This window comes from Myotis lucifugus, unplaced genomic scaffold, assembly GCF_000147115.1.
Source record: "Myotis lucifugus unplaced genomic scaffold, Myoluc2.0 scaffold_99, whole genome shotgun sequence".
Classification (NCBI taxonomy): Eukaryota; Metazoa; Chordata; class Mammalia; order Chiroptera; family Vespertilionidae; genus Myotis; species Myotis lucifugus.
Window position 1 is genome coordinate 330,667 of NW_005871147.1, and position 18,109 is coordinate 348,775.

Here is an 18,109-nt window from a genome sequence, read left to right on the forward strand (position 1 = left end):
GCAGACCCTTTAATTGTTTCACAGAGAGACTGGGAAGGAGATTCCTTGTAGATGGCCCGGTGCCAAAGAGTCGAGGGTTGGGGCAGAGGTCTCAAGTGCTCTGGGTCTGGAGGACGGATTCTCAGCACAGAACTAGAGGCAGGAGAGGAGGAGGGTGGGGCAGGAGGAAGGAGGGAGGGCAGGGTGAGCAGTGAGAGGAGTCCGGGTATGAGAGCCCCTATCCCAGTGTCTCAGTGGCGGAATGCTCCCAGCTGGCCCGCTCAGCCCATCATCTCAGGAATGTCTCAGCTCCACCTCGGAGCCGAACTGGGGCCCGCGGTGGGGCCGGTGCACGGTGTGGTTGCGGATGCTGAAGAGCCGCTGGGTGAGGCCCAAGGTGGCCACCAACAGGGCGATGCCCAGGAAGAGCAGCACCCACTGGCCCACACGGGCCTGCTGCTCCTCTAGGTTCAGGCCCAGGAAGTTGACTCGGCCATTGCCCAGGTAGGAGCCTTCTGTGCGAGCTGAGCAGGAGAAGCAAGGAAAGCAGGGCGGTGGGCAGGGCAGAGGGCAGGGCAGGGCGGCGGGCAGGGGCTGGGCAGGGGGCATTGCGGCCGGCTTCCCTAGGCTGCTCTAGGCAGGGGCTGGGGTGGGGCCACCGGGGCAGAGGAGGGGGGTGCTGGTACCAGAGTCCGGAGTCCAGTTGTACTGAGGCCAGCCCAGCTGCTCCGCGTGCCTGCCGTTCTCGATGAGGAGCCAGTCCAGCAGCGGCTTGAAGTAGTTCATGATGGCCGAGGCCGACATGTTGGGCTGGCCCGTGATCAGCTTCATGGCTTCGGGCCATGGCTTACTGTAGCCCAGCTTCATGGCGTCCCTGGGCAGCACCAGCGAAGGGACACCGAGTCAGAGGACTGGTGGGGAGGCTCACTGCCCCTCCTGCCTCAGCCTAGCTCCCCTCTCCCCACCTCAACAGCGGGGCTAGGCGAGGGGTGGCCTGGGCCCAGGAGGCTCTGGTTCCCTCCGGGGGAGGGCTCATCACCACTCATAGGCTCCACCTGGGAGTTCCCAGCCCAAGCACCAAACGGCAGGTGTTCCCAGAAGAGTCCCACGGGCTCCTCGAGGCTGAGGGGTCAGAGGGCAGAGAACACCACAGGAAGCCCAGGGCAGACTCACGCCAGGCGCTTCCCTGCCTCCTTGGACTGGTAGATGTCACACTGGTGCAGGGGGCCCTTGTGGCCAGCCGCCTGACACAGCGCCTCATGGAACTGGAACTGGATGATGAAGCCCACGAAGTACCTGGAGGAGAGGGAGGCGTGGCTGGGGGGAGGAGCCTGTGCCCCAGCCCCTGATACCCAGCCAGGGTGTCAGGGTGAACCCAGCCTGGCCTTCAGCGTCATCCAGGCCCCCTTCACTTGTGGGTGAGGAGGGTCAGGGCAGGCTGCTTTAGACAGCGAGGTCTCCGTCCCCGGGGTATGTGCAAGTAGAGGCCAGGGTCACATCTGTCTGGCAGGGCTCTGAGCAGGGCAGCCAGCCCAGTGATCTCCTTGATCCCAAAGCAGCAGGGAGTCCCTGGTAGAAACCAGCTGGTCAAGGCTGGAGCCACCTCTAAGTCTGCAGGGATTCTGAATGTCCCAAACAAACAACACAGGCCTCCCACTTTGAATGCTGGGCACAAGCCATGTGCCACTGACTTTCCTGGTGTTTCCTAAAAGTGCTTTGCCAAAGCTGCTGGTCAGAATCGGGAATGAGTCTCCTTCGCCCAGCCCTGCCTGGAGAATTATCTATGCTAAGCTTGGAAGCTAACCACGTGGGCCTGGCTTCTGTGTGAAAGTGAATGCCAGCTTGGAAGTCTGGAAACCAGTGGAGAAGGCGGGTGGAAGCCCTCCCTACGGGTCATCCTGGCACCCTGTCAAGGTCAGGCCTGTTCCCAGGTGTCCTTGAATCTCCTCGGTCCCCTGCCCACTGCTGCTCTCTGGAGCATCTGAGCAGGCTCCTTCCCTTGCTGGACCCTGGGGGACTTCACCATTCACCCACTCCACACTTAATTAGACCTTGACTCTGTGCTGACGTCATGCTGGCTGCTGGGGTGGAAAGGCGGGCACAGTGGGCCCTCCGTCAGTGGGCTTCCAGGGACCATCGGAGGCAGGTCTGGAGGAGGCACAGCCCTCCTGGGCAGCCCTCACAGCCCTCTGCGCCTTGCCTCATGGTGGCCTGTGCTGCCTGCGGTCCAGGGCACCTGGAACTCCACCCGAGGCCTCCCCAGACCCCTGCCGCCCAAGAGGACTCCAGATCCTGCAGTTACCCACTTAGCCCGTATACAGAGAGGGAAAGGGCTGCCCCGGACACCTTCGTGCTGCTGCGGCAGACTTGTTGCGCCAGTGGGTTTACACCTGGCACGTCAGAGGGCAATTTAATAATGGGGGGTTATGGCCACCATTTCCCCAGCCTGCTCTGCATTCGACAGTATGCTTGGAAGTTCACTTTTGTCACAATCCTGTGAAATCCCATTTCACAGGTGAGGAAATGATGTAGACACCGAGGAACATACTTAAGGAAAAAAAAAGAGTGGGGACAAGATTTGAACCCAGTTCTGTCTGACTCCAAGCCCAGGACTCCATACCTCTACCAACACAGCCTCCCAATCTAACTGGGTCTCTACTCCTAGTTTTAGTGTATAGAAGGTCTTCCAGGAACAACTCACATTATATCACAGGCAATATGTTCACTATATAAAGTAAAGGAATCACAATCTTGTCAAGAACAAAACCAGAGGAGCAGTGCTCATGGGTCACAGTTAGTAATGTTAACTACCCAACCCAGGTCTTGTAACCATCAACCAGTTATAGTAGAATTTCTGTTTTCAACTGTGTGCAGGGTAGAAGCTCTCAACATATAAAAAAAGTGAAACGACGGTCAGCCCTGGTTGCAGGTGAGTGGCTCAGGCACACTGTCCAGTGCAGGCAGATCTCCCAGGTCGCCCTGACCTCACGTGGCAGCGACAGCAGTTTGGACACTGAGCGGCCTCCTCCCTTTCCCTTGTTACCTGATGTAAGGCACACTTGAAGGAATGTGGAACTTGGCCCCTGGGTCAAAGTCGCCTTGAGACCTGGTCACTGGCGGACAGAGGCCCTGGTACTTCAGCCTGTCAAGGTGGAAGACAGATTGGAGAAAGGGTATGGGGGAGAATCAAGCCAGGGAGGGTTGGCATTTTTGACTTGAAGGATGGTCTCTGCACCTGGGGCTGCCCTGGGCATTGCAGACTCCAGCGTGCACTGTCTCTGTGCACAATCACCCCTACGTATCCCATCACGTACACACAAAGACCCAGGTATGCATGTACACACACAAATGCACACTTAGATGCTATATACACAGACACACAGGAACACACAGACACCCATGGAGACGCCCCCAACCTACACCCCCACAGGAATGTTCTAGAACCTGAGGCTCCACCACTCCTGGTTGTAGTTCTCCTTGGTGATGCCTCCATCAAACACCCTCCAGCGCCACTGGTCAATGAGGTAGCTGAAGGGGATAAAGGCGACCTTGTCGAGTGCTGTCTTCATCAGAAAGTTGATATCTTGCTCTGCCAAGGAAAGGGATTCCAAATCAGATCCTCACCTGCATCCTGCCATGTCCTAGCAGCTCGGCTGTGATGGGTGTGCAAAGGGTGGCGAGGGAAGGAGTGCGCTGTACCTATCTGGCTCCTGTGACCTGCCTCTTGGCATGGTCTGTGGGTTCCATCCTGCTGGCTTACCCTGCTGGGGGCCTTCTTTTTCCCCATTGCTCTGTCCCAGCCTCTGCCTATGGGCCATTAAGTCCCCTCTCCCCACCTCACAAGCTCACTGCCCCTTCCTGGTCCCTCAGCCCACCAGGATCTCCTGTTCTTCTCTTACCGTAGCTGCCACCATCGCTATTCATCAGGTTGATGCTGTGTAGGTGCTTGGGGGTAGACACGGAGAGGGCCAGCACATCCCCAATGGCTTCGTGAAAGCCAGGGTTGGCACCCTCCCGGAAGGTCACAGGCAAGTGCTTGTACTGCATGAAATACTGTATGTGGCCCATTTCATGGTGGGCCACCACCAGGTCCTCCATGCTCACAGTGGTACACTGCTTGATCCTGGGAACATGGGGATGGGGAGAGGGTGTGAAAGGGGACAGCAAGGAGCCCTGAGGCAAAGGGACCTGCTGTTCTTATTGCAAACAGACCCCCACCACTGCTGTAAGCAGGGAACACAGCATTATGGGAAAGAAAACCAAGAGGAGATCCGGAGTGAATATGAGGAAGAGGGAATCTGGGGGTTGGAAGCCCCTAGAGTATAGTCACTCAGGACATTCCTCCGCCTCCAACTTTTGTGAATAACTCCAGCCCACATGGCCATGTTGCTTTCTGACTGTGCAAAGTAGTTGCTCTAGAGGCATTGGGACACTCCTTTATGGTCAGTGTAGGACTTTCTAGAATGTGGTTTCTGATTTCTCATGCACATGTTTTTGCTCTCCCTAAAGGAAACACCAGTGTCTGAGCTGTTCTGTATCTCATGTACCCAACACCAGCAAACATATTTACGACTTTTTATGGCCAGGACTGAAATGACATCTGCAGCGCCGTCCAAGCCAGAGGTTCCACCTTTCTCCACCTTTCCTCATTCTCTTTTGTGAGCCAATGAAATTCTCCCTTGGATCTAAGCCGAGCCTTTCAGGTCAGTTTTTTCTGCCATTCTATTGGGAAGGGGAAGAGCTGCCCAGCATCTTGGTGACAATGAGGCTTGCATTTGTCCACCTTCTCCTATGACTCCCATATAAGGGAGGAGCCCTAAAAGCGCTCCGACCTCTTCTCATGACTTTGAAGGAAAGACCCAAGGCCAGTGATCCTGTGAACGCTCTCTGTGTCCACTTTTCTCATAAGAGACACTTCATCTGCTGTCACAGATCATTTTTGCCACTTTCCCTCCCAAGAAGTGGGGTCTTCTTTCCCTTCTCTTCAATCTAGGTTGGCCTTGCTTTAGCTAATAGAATCTGTGCTTGCTTTGGACTTAAGCGTTAAAAGACCTGGCTGTTTCTGCTTTTGCTTTGGGGGATGCCAGCTACCAGGTAAGAAATCCTATTGCCTGACTGCCATACTGTGAGGAAGCCCAAGCTAGCATGGAGAGAGAAATCACCCACCAGCCCCCAGCTGTCCAGTCATCCCGACCCAGGGACTCAACGTGTGAGTAAAAAGCCAGCTTGAACGTTCCAGCCCCAGCAAGTGCCACATGGAGAAAAACTGGGGAACCAAACCAATAGCTAAAACCAAGGCCACAGACAGATGGCCTCATTGAGCCACTCCAGCCATCTCCAGCCATCAGAGCTACCCTAGCTGAGGTCTCCATCGTTGCAGAACAGGGACAAACCATTTCCACTGTGTTGCCTGACCGATGAAATCATGAGAATAATCAAATTGTTGTTTTATACCGCTAAGTGTTGAGGTGGTTTGTTATATAGCAACAGATAATTGAAACATCCTCTGATGAAGATAGCTTCTGAGCCTCAGTGAAGGTGGATCTGTGTGAAGTCACCCATGTCCTCATGTGTCTCCCTGTGTCAAGGCACATGCACCCAAGGAGAGGGCTATCTGTATGCAGGGGCCTCCCCAGAGTGAGGGAAGGCTGGGCAGCTCACCCCCAGGACTGGGATCTTGGGTACTGATGGCTGACCAGGCTGGCAGAGCTGGCTGGCATTTGAAAAGACCCTCACAGCCAGAAGCCAGTGACCAAGCTGAGGCCAGGGCCCATACTCTGGACCTTCCATCTCAACTCTGGCCTCTGCACCTGTTTCTGCTCGCTCTGGCTGGGAGGGCACGCAGTGGAGCCTTTACTTGGCTCGTCCCCTTGCCTATGGACTCAGGGTGAAGTCCCTTGGACGCACCTGAAGTCGTTGCCATTGAAGAAGTCCCAGGCAGAGGCATGGCACACCACCTCCCGCCCGTCGGTTGGCTTCTCCAGCATCGATTTGTTCCAGAAGTCGGGGGGCACGGGCAGCAGTCCCAAGGAGATGAAGAAATTGTTTGCTTCCTCAAACATCCTTCTGGGAGTCCAGCCCTGCAAACCAAGGGAGCTCTGCCCAAATTGGGGACAGACTGTGTGCCCCAGCGGGGGAGGGAGCTGGGAGAGGGCCAAGCTGAAGGAATGGGCTCAAAGGGCCCGCCCCCCAGGGCAGGGCCTTCCCTCCCCTGTGCCCTGGGCCCCTCTGGGGGAGCAAGAGTGTCCAGAGAGGACAGGTGCAAACCTGCTTTATCATGGCCTCTGTGGCATCCATCTTGGGGGCTGAAGGGAAGGGAACCACCAAGTCATAGATGTTGGACCAGGTCTGTGCCCACATGTTCCCTGGAGACGGGTAGGGGAAGAGACAGGAGAGATAGATGTTACTTCTTAGGCTCAGCACCATCATGCTGGGAGAGGGACGTAGATCCCAGTCTTGCTGATCGTAATGTATCTCTTCAGTTCCTACTGTTTGCAAATTGTGCTGGGCATCTGACATTCATTATCTTCAGTCCAGCCCACTTTCCTGGCTCATGGGTGAGATCCTTGTGGCCATCAAGGAGTCAAGGTGGTCCTGTGACCAGTGAAGACCAGTGTCACTAGCAACTGTGTACAAATGCAGAAGTTTTGGAACATCTACATGCACGTGGCCACCACTGAGAGTCAAGTCCCATGGCTCCTAAGGGAAGGGGCTAGGGCTTAAAGGCAGGCAGGCAGGCTGCACTCCTGGCCAGCCACTACTGCATCCCCTCCACGTTGTCTGAGGTTGGTTTATGTGGTCCCACCCGCCTTCAGGAGAGGTTGATGCCTTTGCCCTTAGGACACGAGAGGACTGGAGAAAAGGAGATATTCAGAATGCATGGAAAGGTCCAGAATCGTTCACAGACGAAAGAGATTAAGCTTGAGCTGACATGAGGTGGAGTCTGAAGTACAAAGTAGTGAGTGTCTTCCACTGCCTACTCCGTGTGGTAAGGGCATTGAATTTCCAACCCCTGAAGAGAGGGTCCGACAGTTGAGGTGGAGCTACACTCCCAGTGTTCTCTGGTCTCCTAACTCCCTGAGACTGAACGCTGTGTCTGCCTTCGCCTCCCTGCCACTACTTTCTCCACCTGCCAGAGCGCCTCTCCTATCAAGGCTGCGCTTACACGCCACCCCTTGGACAGGCCTCAGCTCTGCCCACAGCCCCTTCCTCACCCTCTGTATCACGCTGCCTTAAGCTGTGATGGGTAATGTGGGCTTCTGTGGCAAGATCATGAATTGCCCCCCCGCCCCCCCCACCGTCCCATTCATGGGACTTGCACCATGTGTATCTGTAGCAAATATGATACCAAAGGCAAGCAGGCGCTCTTCTCCCCAGTGCTACCCCCAACCACCACTCAGCCTTGGCAACATTTCCTCCAGGCTCAATCCTTTTGCTCTCCCAGCCTGCAGCGCCCGCTGCAGACCTTCCCCTGCCTGCCCTCCGCTCTCTGGCCAGCTCTGGCCCCACCCTCCCTCACACTGGCATCTGTCTTGTCTCCTCCTAAAGGCCCAGCGCCTGCCCTTACCCAGCAGATGAGCCGGAATGGGGCCCTCCAGGTTGATGTGCTGGGGCCCGTAGTGGCGGTGCAGCGCCCGGCGCACGTAGGCGTGCAGGTTCAGGTAGAGCGGCTGCAGCTCCTGGAAGAGACGCTCCAGGTCTTGCTCCAGAGTTGGCATCTCGTACATAGATCTCCACGAGTCCCCTGTGTCTGCATAGCCTGCAGAGGGGACAGAGCCAGGCTCTCCGACACCTGACCATCCCCTGAGCACCCCCGCCACCACCACCTCCTCAAGGACCTTCGTCTCATCGGGTTTAGGGTCTCCGAGGACCTCTCTCAGGGCCCCAGTGGGGCTGGGACCAGAAAGCCAGTGATATTGGTAGGAGGGACTCACCATTGAGCCGGGCAGCCTTGTTGGAGAGCTCCACATATTTGGGGAAAAAGGGGAGGATGGATCTTCCCACCTTGTCTCGCCAGCTCTTCCACGCCCATAACAGTTCTTCATATTTCCGGGATGTGGCCATCAGATTGGTCAGATCTGGGGGAGGGGGTGTTCACTGGCTTGAGTCCCCAGCCCTCGGCGCACCTCCCACCTCCTGCTAAGGTGGACTCAGCACAGGAGTTCAGAGCTGGAATACAGCTGCACAGGTGGCAAGGCTAGTGAACGGGAGGTAGGGTGGGCCCTCTCTAAGGGGCCTGCAGGCTGCCAGGCCCGGGGCGTCAGGCAATCGCAGGTTTCCAACGTGCTGTTTTCATATGAGCAGTGAGGTGACATGGCTGGGTCCTCGGCCGGGAAGTGGCCGAGCTGGGGCACAATCCAAAGGCCCAGACTCCAGGGCGGCTGCCCAGCCCCTGCCTGGGAGAAATGGCCTGGGGGTCACAAGACCCGAGCTCTTGTTCTAGTCTCTACTGACCCCAGATTACCTTGCAAGTCTCGGGACCCCTTTCCCTATCTCCAAAGTGGGGGTAATGCCGGCCCTCCCAGGGGAGCCAAAACTCAGACGTGAGGCCCCCGAGCAGGGAGTGTCCGTCATTCCTTTCTGTGTCTCCACGGGGCTCAGGGCATCTTTCAAACTGTAATTGAACTGGATTAAATAAAAAAATAGCATCGTCAGGGAGCCAGAAGTCCGGGTTGTGTCCTGTCAAAGCCACGGTGACTCCTTGATACGGATTGCATGGAGCTGACATCCGTGTCAGAGCCGGCGGGTCAGTTCCGCAGCCCCACTCAGACCGACGCTGGCCTCCCTCCCTGCCCTGCCCGAGCTGGACGACTTTGGACAGCGTGTAGGGCTGTCCACACCACATTTTGTTTATAAAAAATTGTATTTTGAGAATTTTACGTCTGCCCTCTGCTGATGTGAGTGTTCTGTGTTTGTGGATGTTTCATATTTTTACTAATGACAGTGACCTGAGGACCTAGCCCTGGATTAAGAGGTTAATCCATGGGCGGTGGGGAGGACTAGAGCTACATTCCCTTTAATGCTCTTCTCCGTAAACACACGCAGACACATACGCTGCACACATGCACACGGCACATACCCCTCCAATACTTTGCGTGCCTACCCATATACACAACCGGTAGGCCAAACCCTGTCCACGAACGCTATTTCTCTCTCCTGTTTACTTTCCATTTCCCCTTCTATTTGTCATTGTTCTAACGTGGGAGTTGGGCAGAGGGCCAGGAAGAGACTGTTTCTGGGTGGAGATTCCTTAGAAATAATGTTTATGCCTTTGTCTCCCCAACCCTGGAAGGGTGAGCCAGAAGGGGAGGGGTGTGTCCATCTGGTGTAGGTACGTGGGTGTCCAGGGTGAGCTCTTCCAAAGGGGAGAAGGTAAGAAGGACCCGCCAGTGTGGCCAGAGAAAGGGACAAGCAACCATCAGTCCACTCTTTCCAGCAGGAAGTGGCGGTGGAGGGAGTGAAGTGGGAACAGCCTGGATCATGGAAGCGGTTTCTAGGGGGGGTGGGTGCGGGCAAGGGAGGTGCCAGACAAGGTGGGGAAGCCGTGGAAAGGATCAAGAAAGGAGCACGAAGGGGAGGTGTCTAGAGTTCCTGTTCTGATTTGGGAGTCCGAGTCCTGGGAAGACAAGTTTGAGAGACTCCCTGCTGGGAGTGCAGGGAACAGGGAGAGAAAGGAGATCCCAGAGGGGTCCTGGCCTGGTGGGAGCCGGTGGGCGGGCAAGGCAGTGGCTTAGGGCCGAGAGGAAGGCGGTGCTGGTTCTGAGTGGTGGCAGGGAGGCCCCACTGGTGGGAAACAGGGCGGTGAGTGTCCTGGGCATGCTGACCCCACCAGATAGGAGCACCTAAACATCTTTTCACCGGCAAGCACCCCAACACTGCGCCAACCCCAGCCCCCCCACCCCGAAACCCTCCCTCTCCTTCCCCATGTGCGCTCACTAGGCTCCAGCTGCAGACAAGTGCCGTTGGGGAGGCACACGGAGGCCACGCTGTAAGTGGTTTCCATGGTCAGCAGGATCTGGTTATACTGCGGGAGGAAGAAGAGAGGCAGCGAGCTGCACCCCTTTGCTGCCTGCGCCGCCCGGCACCATCACAGTGTGTGTGTGTGTGTGGGGGGGTAGGCGGCAATGGACCTGGGGGCGCCTGGTCCCAAAGATGCTAACTTCTCAGTTACTCTGTAGACGCACTGACAAGGCAGATGGTACGGCTTGACAAATCCAGGAAGAGCGGCAGCATAAAGGCCAGACCCTGTACGAGGCTCACTCTGAGCTGGGACCTGGTCCTGACCTGGGACCCTCCACTCCCTGCCCTCTCCCCGCCTCCCACCCACTCCCCAAGCTACACATACCTCCTCCAGCTCCGAGGTAGGCAGCGCTGCCCGCTCTAGGTCCTGAATCTTGTACATCATCCGCTTTAGGGTGGTGTTTTGGAAGTAGGTAATGTCAAAATGCCTGGCCCGGGTGCCAAACTCTACGGTGTGGTTTGCCATCTGTGTGTTCTTCTCCATCTGAAGGTACAGGGGGAACCGTGCTGTGGGGGGAGCCAAAGGGACTGGGGGTGGTAGTAGGGAGGGCAGTTTTATCAAGTTGTTGCCTTTGCCTATAAAGACCCACTCCAACCTGGACTGTCTATTGCCCTAGATGCAGTCCATGCCCCTCAACAGATGCCCACAGGCACATCCTGGCACGGGAGAGAAGGGGAACCCCACCCCGTATCGTAAAGGCTGTTGGGATGAAGGTAGCTTGGTGTTAGCGCTGTGACTGGCCCCCCCGAGCCTCAGGGTCCCATCTGTAAAATGGGAACAAGATCACTGGTTTTGCAAGGCTGTTGAGGAATAAATGAAGCCACAGATGTGAAGGGCACGGAACCCTGGCCAGCTCACAATGGTCTTCAAGAAATGTTGGTTCTCTGTGGCTCACCTTGGGATAATCTGCACTCCCCACGCAAGTCGGGAAGGGGGCTGGAGGGAAGGGTAGCCCTGGCTGTGGTAGCAAACAGGGGCTTTGCATCTTTTAGAAAACTGACTTTATGCCGAAACCGGTTTGGGTCAGTGGATGGAGCGTCGGCCTGCGGACTGAAGGGTCCCAGGTTCGATTCCGGTCAAGGGCATGTACCTGGGTTGCGGTCACATCCCCAGTGGGAGATGTGCAGGAGGCAGCTGATCGATGTTTCTCTCTCATCGATGTTTCTGACTCTCTATCTCTCTCCCTTCCTCTCTGTGAAAAATCAATAAAATATATTAAAAAAAAGAAAACTGACTTTAGCATCACTTATTTGTGTACAAATTATTCTTTCAGTAACAACAGATTGGTAAGAGTTACAACTTGTTTAGGCGTTGAGTATCGACCCATCCAAACCTGAAAATGAGTATAGTTTTAAATATTCCATCTGGATTTTTCACAAATTGCGGCAGCCTCCTTGCACTGAGGGGACCCAGGGGAGACGGGGAGGGGGCCTTGCCCTGGTTTGCGTTTTGGAAGGCCAGCCCCTGCGCACCAGTGTGGGCGTGGAGTGGGCCCCTACCAGGATCATGCTGGTCTCTTTGCTGATGTTGGTGTTGTAGTTCCAGTTGGCCTCCGCATATTCATTCCACACCACCAGGGATTTCTTGTCATAGGCCTCCAAAAAGTCTCTGGCCGTCACTTCATCCGTCACCAAAACTGTGGGACAGAGCAGAGGGAGACAGCCCGGCTTCCCCGTGCCCTCTCCTGGAGTTGTGCTGAGTCGCTCCCCCGCCTCCCTCCTCCCTGCCCCCTCCTCGCCCCCTCAAGGCCCTGCCCCATCCACCCACTGGTCCCGCTTGGGCTGTGGGTTGTCTGGCTGCTGGTTGCTGCCTGGTGAGTTGCTGTCTGGTTTCTGGTTGTTCCATGGTTGGTTGTCACCTGGGTGACCTCCTGGCTGAGGACCACCAGCAGGGGGTGCCCAAAGCAGAGCAGGAAGAGGAAGAGGAGGCTGGGCAGTCCTGGAGCAGCCCAACCTTGGCCCATGGCCGCAGGAGACCAGAGCCCTGCAGCCACCGCCCCCGGCCAATAAGAGCGGAACCTGCAGTGTGACCTCATAGAGCAGTGTGATGCGTCAGCCTGCCTCTGGGGGACCCTCGGGGGGCAGGAAACCCTCTCTAAAATGCTGGAGGAAAGACGGCCCCATTTCCACCCTAGGGCCCTACTGATGAGTGAAGGGGAGGCCTGGCCCTCCAGAGCTGGGCACCGGGGCCCCGCGGGGGGAGCTGACCGGGAACTGGAACAGGGGCCTGGCCTCCAGAGCCCAGAATGGAGAATGTGCCTTGAGGCCTGCCCCACTCTCACTCAGAGCTTTACCAACGTTGTCTGGGTAATTGTTGGGCAACGGAGGCTGCCACTGAAACTCTGGCCAGCCCAGGACCTCGCCGTTCCGCTGGTTCTGCTCCTGCAGCCACTGGCTGACTGGCTGGAAGTAGTTGAGCAGCGGCTGAGCGTCCAGGGCGTCTGTGCCGATCGCTTCCTTCAGCACCTCCTGCCAGGGCCGCGAGGAGCCCACCTGCATCACCTTCCTGCCAGGCAGAACGGGCACCATGGACACAAGGGACTCAGGCCAGTGTCCGCTATTGGCCCACCTGCCCCACCTCCGGCCACTTTTGCCCCCACTGGACTGCAAGAACAGTGGCATCAAGACTCTGGGACAGCTGTGGGCAAACTACGGCCTGCGGGCCGGATGCGGCCCGTTTGAAATGAATAAAACTAAAAAAAAAAAAAAAAAAAAAAAAAGACCGTACCCTTTTATGTAATGATGTTTACTTTGAATTTATATTAGTTCACACAAACACTCCATCCGTGCTTTTGTTCCGGCCCTCCGGTCCAGTTTAAGAACCCATTGTGGCCCTCGAGTCAAAAAGTTTGCCCACCCCTGCTCTGGGACCTAGGATCTCCATGAAGGGGGCTGGGGACATTGCCGGTGGGGCCTCAGATCTGGGCACACTGAATACATATTTGATGCGAGACAGAAAGCAGGGGGTAGGGAAGACAGGCGCCGCCCAATCAGGCTGGCCCTGAGGGGTCCCGTGGAGCAGCCAGTTGCCTTCCAGACATACCCTTCGCCAGCCTCTCCTCTAACCCTCCCACTCGCCCGCCATTTCCTCCCACACACCGGAGCGTGTCCCCCGCCTTGGTGGACTGGTAGATGTCACACTGGTGCAGTGGGCCCTGGTGGCCTGCCTCCTTGCACAGGGCTTGATGGAACTGGAACTGCAGGATAAAACTCACAAAGTACCTGAAGGCACAGGGTGGGTGTTCAGGGGGCTGGTGAGGGCCCCTTGCCCAGGCACCATCCAGCTTCCCACAGGGCAGAGGGGAGACAGGGCCACCTGGGGAGAAGGGAGAACCAAGCCTGGCTCTGGGGAGGGGCCCATTCGAATTCCAGGAAAGAATGTGGGGACAAGCCCTGGGCATGGGATGGGGCCGGAACCCCAGGAGTAGAGGGAAGGGGACGAAAGGTGGGACAGGATTGGGTGGGGCAGCAGTACCTGATGTACGGTGTCATATGTGGGATGTGATACTTAGATCCGGCATCAAAGTGGGTTTCATTTCGGATAACTGGGGCACAGATGCCCTGATACTTGACTCTAGAAGAAAATGGTTAAATTACCTTAGGACCTAAGTGTTGCATATGGGCTGATTTAGACTTTGCAGACAAGGCTGCTAAGCAGGCATTCCTCCCCCCCAAACCCCCCATCCCCGGCCACCCCTTCCCCATCAGGTGAGCTGGGGAGGAAGGGCTCCTGGCGGAGGGAGTTTTCGGCAGGAAAGAAGAAAGCAGTGGGGAAAGGATAGAAACATCATTAGAGAGGAGGGCCTGGGACTGACCGAGGCAGGAGGCTCCTGCGTGCCCAGGAGGGGCGGCCATCAGGCCCTTCCTGATCCCCGTTCACTCACCGAAGATACCACCAGTCAGAGTTGTAGCGGGAAGGAGGGGTGCATCCACTAAAGACCGCCCAACGCCACTGGTCCACCAAGTAGCCGAAGGGCAGGAAGGCAATTTTTTCCAGTGCCATCTTTAACAAGTAATTGATGTCGCTTTCTGTTGGCAGATGAGAGGAGAGAGGTCGGAGGAGAAAAGGGAGTCCGGCTGGGACCAGGCGGGGCTGGGGAGGAGCCAGTGGGAGGGATGGCGGGGCAGAGGCAGAGAAGAGAGGACCAGCCTTGGAGACGATGGGCCCTGCTGGGCAGAGGGTCCTTGGGCAGAGTTGAGTTGGGCCTCAGGTGGATTCCCAAACGTGCCTGCCCCGAGCAGGGCAGCAGAAATGAGAAGGGCAGTTGGGAGCAGGCGCTAGCGGAGTCCTGCTGTGGGCGCTGTGGGGCTGGCTGGGGCCTCTACGCCCCCATACCTGACTTGGTCCAGCAGGCCAATTTTGTGCAGATGGACAGGAGTGGAGACAGAGAGCGCCAGCACATCCCCGATGGCCTCGTGGAAGCCAGGGTTGGCGCCTTGGCGCAGGGAGACAGGCTGGTCCTTGTACTGCAGGTAGTACTGGATGTGGCCCATCTCGTGGTGCACTGTGGACAGCTGCTCCATAGCCACCCGTGTGCACTGCTTGATCCTGGGGCAGGGGAAGGGCGAGGGTGAGGGCGAAGGACGGGGCAGCGCAGGGACCAGAGCAGGGGGAGAGGACTGCCCTGTGTGCTGCTGGTGGAAACGTACAGACGCCTGGCCCTGCCCCAGCCCACATCATTCCAAGGGGCAGAGCTGACTAACCGTGAAAGCTGCTGAGGGGGGCGGCCCAATGGCAGCCCTGGCATAGACCAGCCCCTTTGCCAGTGCTGGGCCTGGGAACGGGCTTCTCTGTGCCCAGGCTGCCTGCCTTTCCCGAAGCCCCAGACCCCTCCTGCCCGTGTCTAGACCTGAAGTCCTTCCTGTTGTAGAAGTCCCAGGCGGAGGCGTGGCACACCATCTCACGCCCGTCGTTTGGGTTCTCCAGCATGGACTCTGCCCAAAACTCAGGCGGCATGGGCAGGAGCCCCAGGGAGGTGAAGAACTCCTCCGCCACCCGGAACATGTGTGTGGCGTTCCAGCCCTGGGGGTGGGTGTGGGGACAGGTCAGGGGCCGGCTGCTGGGAGCTCACTGTGGCTGCCCCGGGTCAGGTCTGGGGTCGCCCACCCAGGTCAGCTCCCTGCCCGTGGAGGGTGTGTCTGCTCTGTGGCCTCTTCCCAGAGGCGCGGCCCCTAATAACCAGAGCAGATAAGCGAAGTAGACTCCTCACGCCCCACCAGTGGGGGCCTGCAGAGGGGGACGGGCACCTCCCCGAGGACATTCAGCCCAGCTTATCGCTGTACACACACTCAGGCTGCTGCTCTGTAGAAAGGGAGGGACCGAGTGTCCACCCAGCCGGTCCCCTGCACATGGCCCCTTCTCACCCCTCCCCCCTGTCTCCCTTCTGTTGCCTCCACCCTGGCCCAGGGTCACCATACCTGCTTCACCATAGTTTCGGTGACGTCGAGAGTGGGCTTGTCAGGGAAAGGCACCACCATGTTGTAGATGTTGTCCCAGCTCTGGGCCCACATGTCCCCTGGAGGAAGGAGGAGAGCCGGAGAGCTTGGCTCCTGCTCGGCCAGAGCCTGCTTCCCCCTGCCCGGCACTGGACCCCCCGGGCCCCCCGCAGCCAGACCCTGGGGCTGAGGACAGGAATCTCCACGTCAGTCCCATTCATAGTGCCAAGTGCTCTGGGTGCCCTAGTGCCAAGCAGGAGCCCAGGCAAGGCTGTCGGGCCCTTTCTGATGGTGCTGGGATCCCTGCCTTCCAGGCCGGAGGTGGGAACCTGGGGATGGCCTCCTGGGGCACAAACTATGATTCTTCTTCCTCCCCCTGGAGTCAAAGCCTCGGTGTGACTCCTGGCTCTGCCTTTGACTAGCCCTCTGCCCTCTGCCCTCTGCCCTCTGCCCTCTGCCCTCTGCCCTCTGCCAAATCACTCATGTGCCCCGAGCCTCAGGTCCCTGTCTGGACAGCAGGAGTGATGAGGAGGAGGATCTCCTGCTTTATGGTCGCGTTGGACGAACAGTGGGGTGCTCTAAAATGGGAGACGACGAGGACAATGCCTGGGACGTGTGGAGGCAAGGCCGGGTCCTTACCCAGCAGGTGAGCAGGGATGGGTCCCCTGAGGTTGATGTATCTGTCCCCGTAGCGTTGGTGCAGCTTGCGGCGGACGTAGGCATGGAGGTTCAGATAGAGGGGCTCTATTTGATGGAAGAGGTTCTCCAGATCCTCCACTAAGGTGGGCGACTCATACCAGGAGCGCCAGTAGTCCCCTGTGTCCGCGAAGCCTGGCAGGGGGTGGGGGGTGGGGTGCAGCTCAGGCCAGAGGCTCTGACACTCCGCCTCCCAGCATCCCTCTCTCCTGGCTCGGGGCCTGTGCCCCTGCCAGCTGGTGGAAAGGCTGGCTTGAGGTCTATACTTTTCTAACCAGGAGTTGAACTCCAGCTAACTAGATCCTGGAGAGCCAAGAGGCAAGGACGAGTGCTGGGGACGGGGGGAGTGCCAGGAGGGGCAGGGAAGAGGGCAAGGCAGCAGCCTGGTAGAAGGCAGACGGGGCTCAAGCTTGGTTCTGCCATCCATGATCTGTGCGACCTTTGGCCAGTGGATGGAGCCATCCCAACAGCTGCCCTGTCTGCCTCAGGAGTTGGGGCTCAAGGGAGATAGTGGGTGGGAGAACACCTTTCAAGCTGGGGAGGGCGGCACCCACACAAGGGGGGGGGGCAGGACATGCTCACCATCTCGCTTGAAGGCCTCATTGCTGAGGGCAGTGAATTCCTGGAACAGGGGTTTCAGTGGGATGCCCACGGCATTGTGCCAGCCCTCCCAGACGTACAGCAGCAGCCCGTAGTTTCGTGTGACAGACAGGACATGCATGAGGTCTGAGACGCAAAGGAGCAGAGTCAGTTAGAAGACTTCTGTGTCGAAGTCGGCGTCAGCCTTCATCAGAGCTCCCACGTTGGTCCTCTCCATTTCCACCCGCTTCCTCAACATCGCGATACCCCCAAAGCCAAGGGCGATCTATACGCTGGGTGGCATGAGGCTGGGAGCTCTCTGCAGCAAGCACCCAGCCAGGGTCATTGTCTCCAGGGAAATGCCCATCGAAGGTGGTTACACTAAGAGCACTTCCAAAGGCCGAAACCCGAACAGACCCTTCATGGCTCATTGGATGGAGCGGCTGACTCAGCCGGCCTGGGACATGGGGGTGGGGAGTGAGGGGAGAAGAGGAGGATATAATCAGAAGCTGGGAGGCATCTAGGGCCTAGGGAGGGCCCTTGGGGAGACTGAGAGCACCCATGAAAGGGAAAAACAACAAGAAGCAGTCAGGAGGAAGGCCAGTGGCAATGGGAGAGGCCAAAGCACAGAGGGGTGCGTGGATGGGGCTGGAGATTCTAGAAGTCAGTTTGCCAGGAAAAGCAGGGTGCAGGGCGATGGGAAGGGCTAGAGAGAGGCAGCAGCGACAGGGCTGTACCTGGGTCCAGGAACCAGCAGCTGTCATTCATGTTGGGGTAGCAGACCCTGGCAGAAGTGAAGACTCTGTTCATGTGGCTCTGCAGAGAGTTGTACTAGGGAGAGTTGAGAACATGTTAGTGACCAATAGCCCCAGGACCACTTGGCCGTCCCTCCTCTTTTTGCTAAAAGGAAATGAAGGCTCGGAGAGGGGATGTGGCTTGTTCAGACCACTCAGTGGCGCCAGGAGCACTTCTGACCAAGGAAGGCAGCCGCTGGAGGTGGAGACCAGTGTCCTGAGAGTTAGGGCTCGGCTCCCACCTCAAAGTGAGGATAAATCCCTCTCACTCTCGGTGGCTGTGATGCCTTCCCAGTCCCTGCTCTTTCTAAGGACATCTCTAAAGCAAACCTGCCTAGGGAGAAATTCTGAAAACGCTGGTTTCATCTTTTACAGTTTATTTGCAGTTTGCTTTTTACTCCATAATACTTGCTGTAGCATCAAGTAACATTCCGTCCCATCTCCAAGAAAAAGCAATGCTCCAGGAAGCCATTCTATGCTCTGGCTGGTTTCCCCTGCCGATCCCAGGGTCCGCTGACCGGGAGAAAGGCAGCCCGCCCAAGCTCCCCTCCCCATCTCAGTTGGGCACTGGGAGGCACCGGCCACTTCTTCCTCTACCCTCAAGT

The 18,109-nt window shown here is 57.4% G+C and overlaps 2 protein-coding genes across 3 annotated transcripts; both read right to left on the reverse strand.

Annotated features, from left to right (window-relative positions):
* Positions 1 to 80: 80 nt before the first annotated feature.
* On the reverse strand, positions 81 to 14,036 carry ACE (angiotensin I converting enzyme). 2 transcript variants are annotated; one of them, XM_023756761.1, is made up of 16 exons: positions 13,884 to 14,036; positions 13,475 to 13,573; positions 13,099 to 13,221; positions 12,294 to 12,505; positions 11,500 to 11,636; positions 10,325 to 10,483; positions 9,916 to 10,003; positions 7,914 to 8,057; positions 7,547 to 7,738; positions 6,247 to 6,344; positions 5,887 to 6,059; positions 3,879 to 4,102; positions 3,424 to 3,568; positions 3,023 to 3,121; positions 1,153 to 1,275; positions 304 to 853 (listed from the first exon to the last, which is right to left on the reverse strand). In XM_023756761.1, exons 1-16 carry the CDS (start codon positions 14,000 to 14,002, stop codon positions 613 to 615), a joined length of 2,376 nt encoding a protein of 791 aa, XP_023612529.1. In that variant the 5' UTR covers positions 14,003 to 14,036; the 3' UTR covers positions 304 to 612. The 2 variants fall into 2 exon arrangements, with proteins under 2 accessions (XP_014314177.2, XP_023612529.1); XM_014458691.2 differs by lacking the exons at positions 12,294 to 12,505; positions 13,099 to 13,221; positions 13,475 to 13,573; positions 13,884 to 14,036 and adding an exon at positions 11,747 to 11,978 and having other exon boundaries at positions 81 to 503; positions 666 to 853; positions 11,500 to 11,639.
* A 241-nt stretch (positions 14,037 to 14,277) lies between these two features.
* Positions 14,278 to 17,562, reverse strand: LOC111826718 (angiotensin-converting enzyme-like). Its single transcript, XM_023756740.1, has 6 exons — positions 17,448 to 17,562; positions 16,714 to 16,857; positions 16,075 to 16,266; positions 15,418 to 15,515; positions 14,850 to 15,022; positions 14,278 to 14,548 (listed from the first exon to the last, which is right to left on the reverse strand). Exons 1-6 carry the CDS (start codon positions 17,518 to 17,520, stop codon positions 14,278 to 14,280), a joined length of 951 nt encoding a protein of 316 aa, XP_023612508.1. The 5' UTR covers positions 17,521 to 17,562.
* Positions 17,563 to 18,109: the final 547 nt, after the last annotated feature.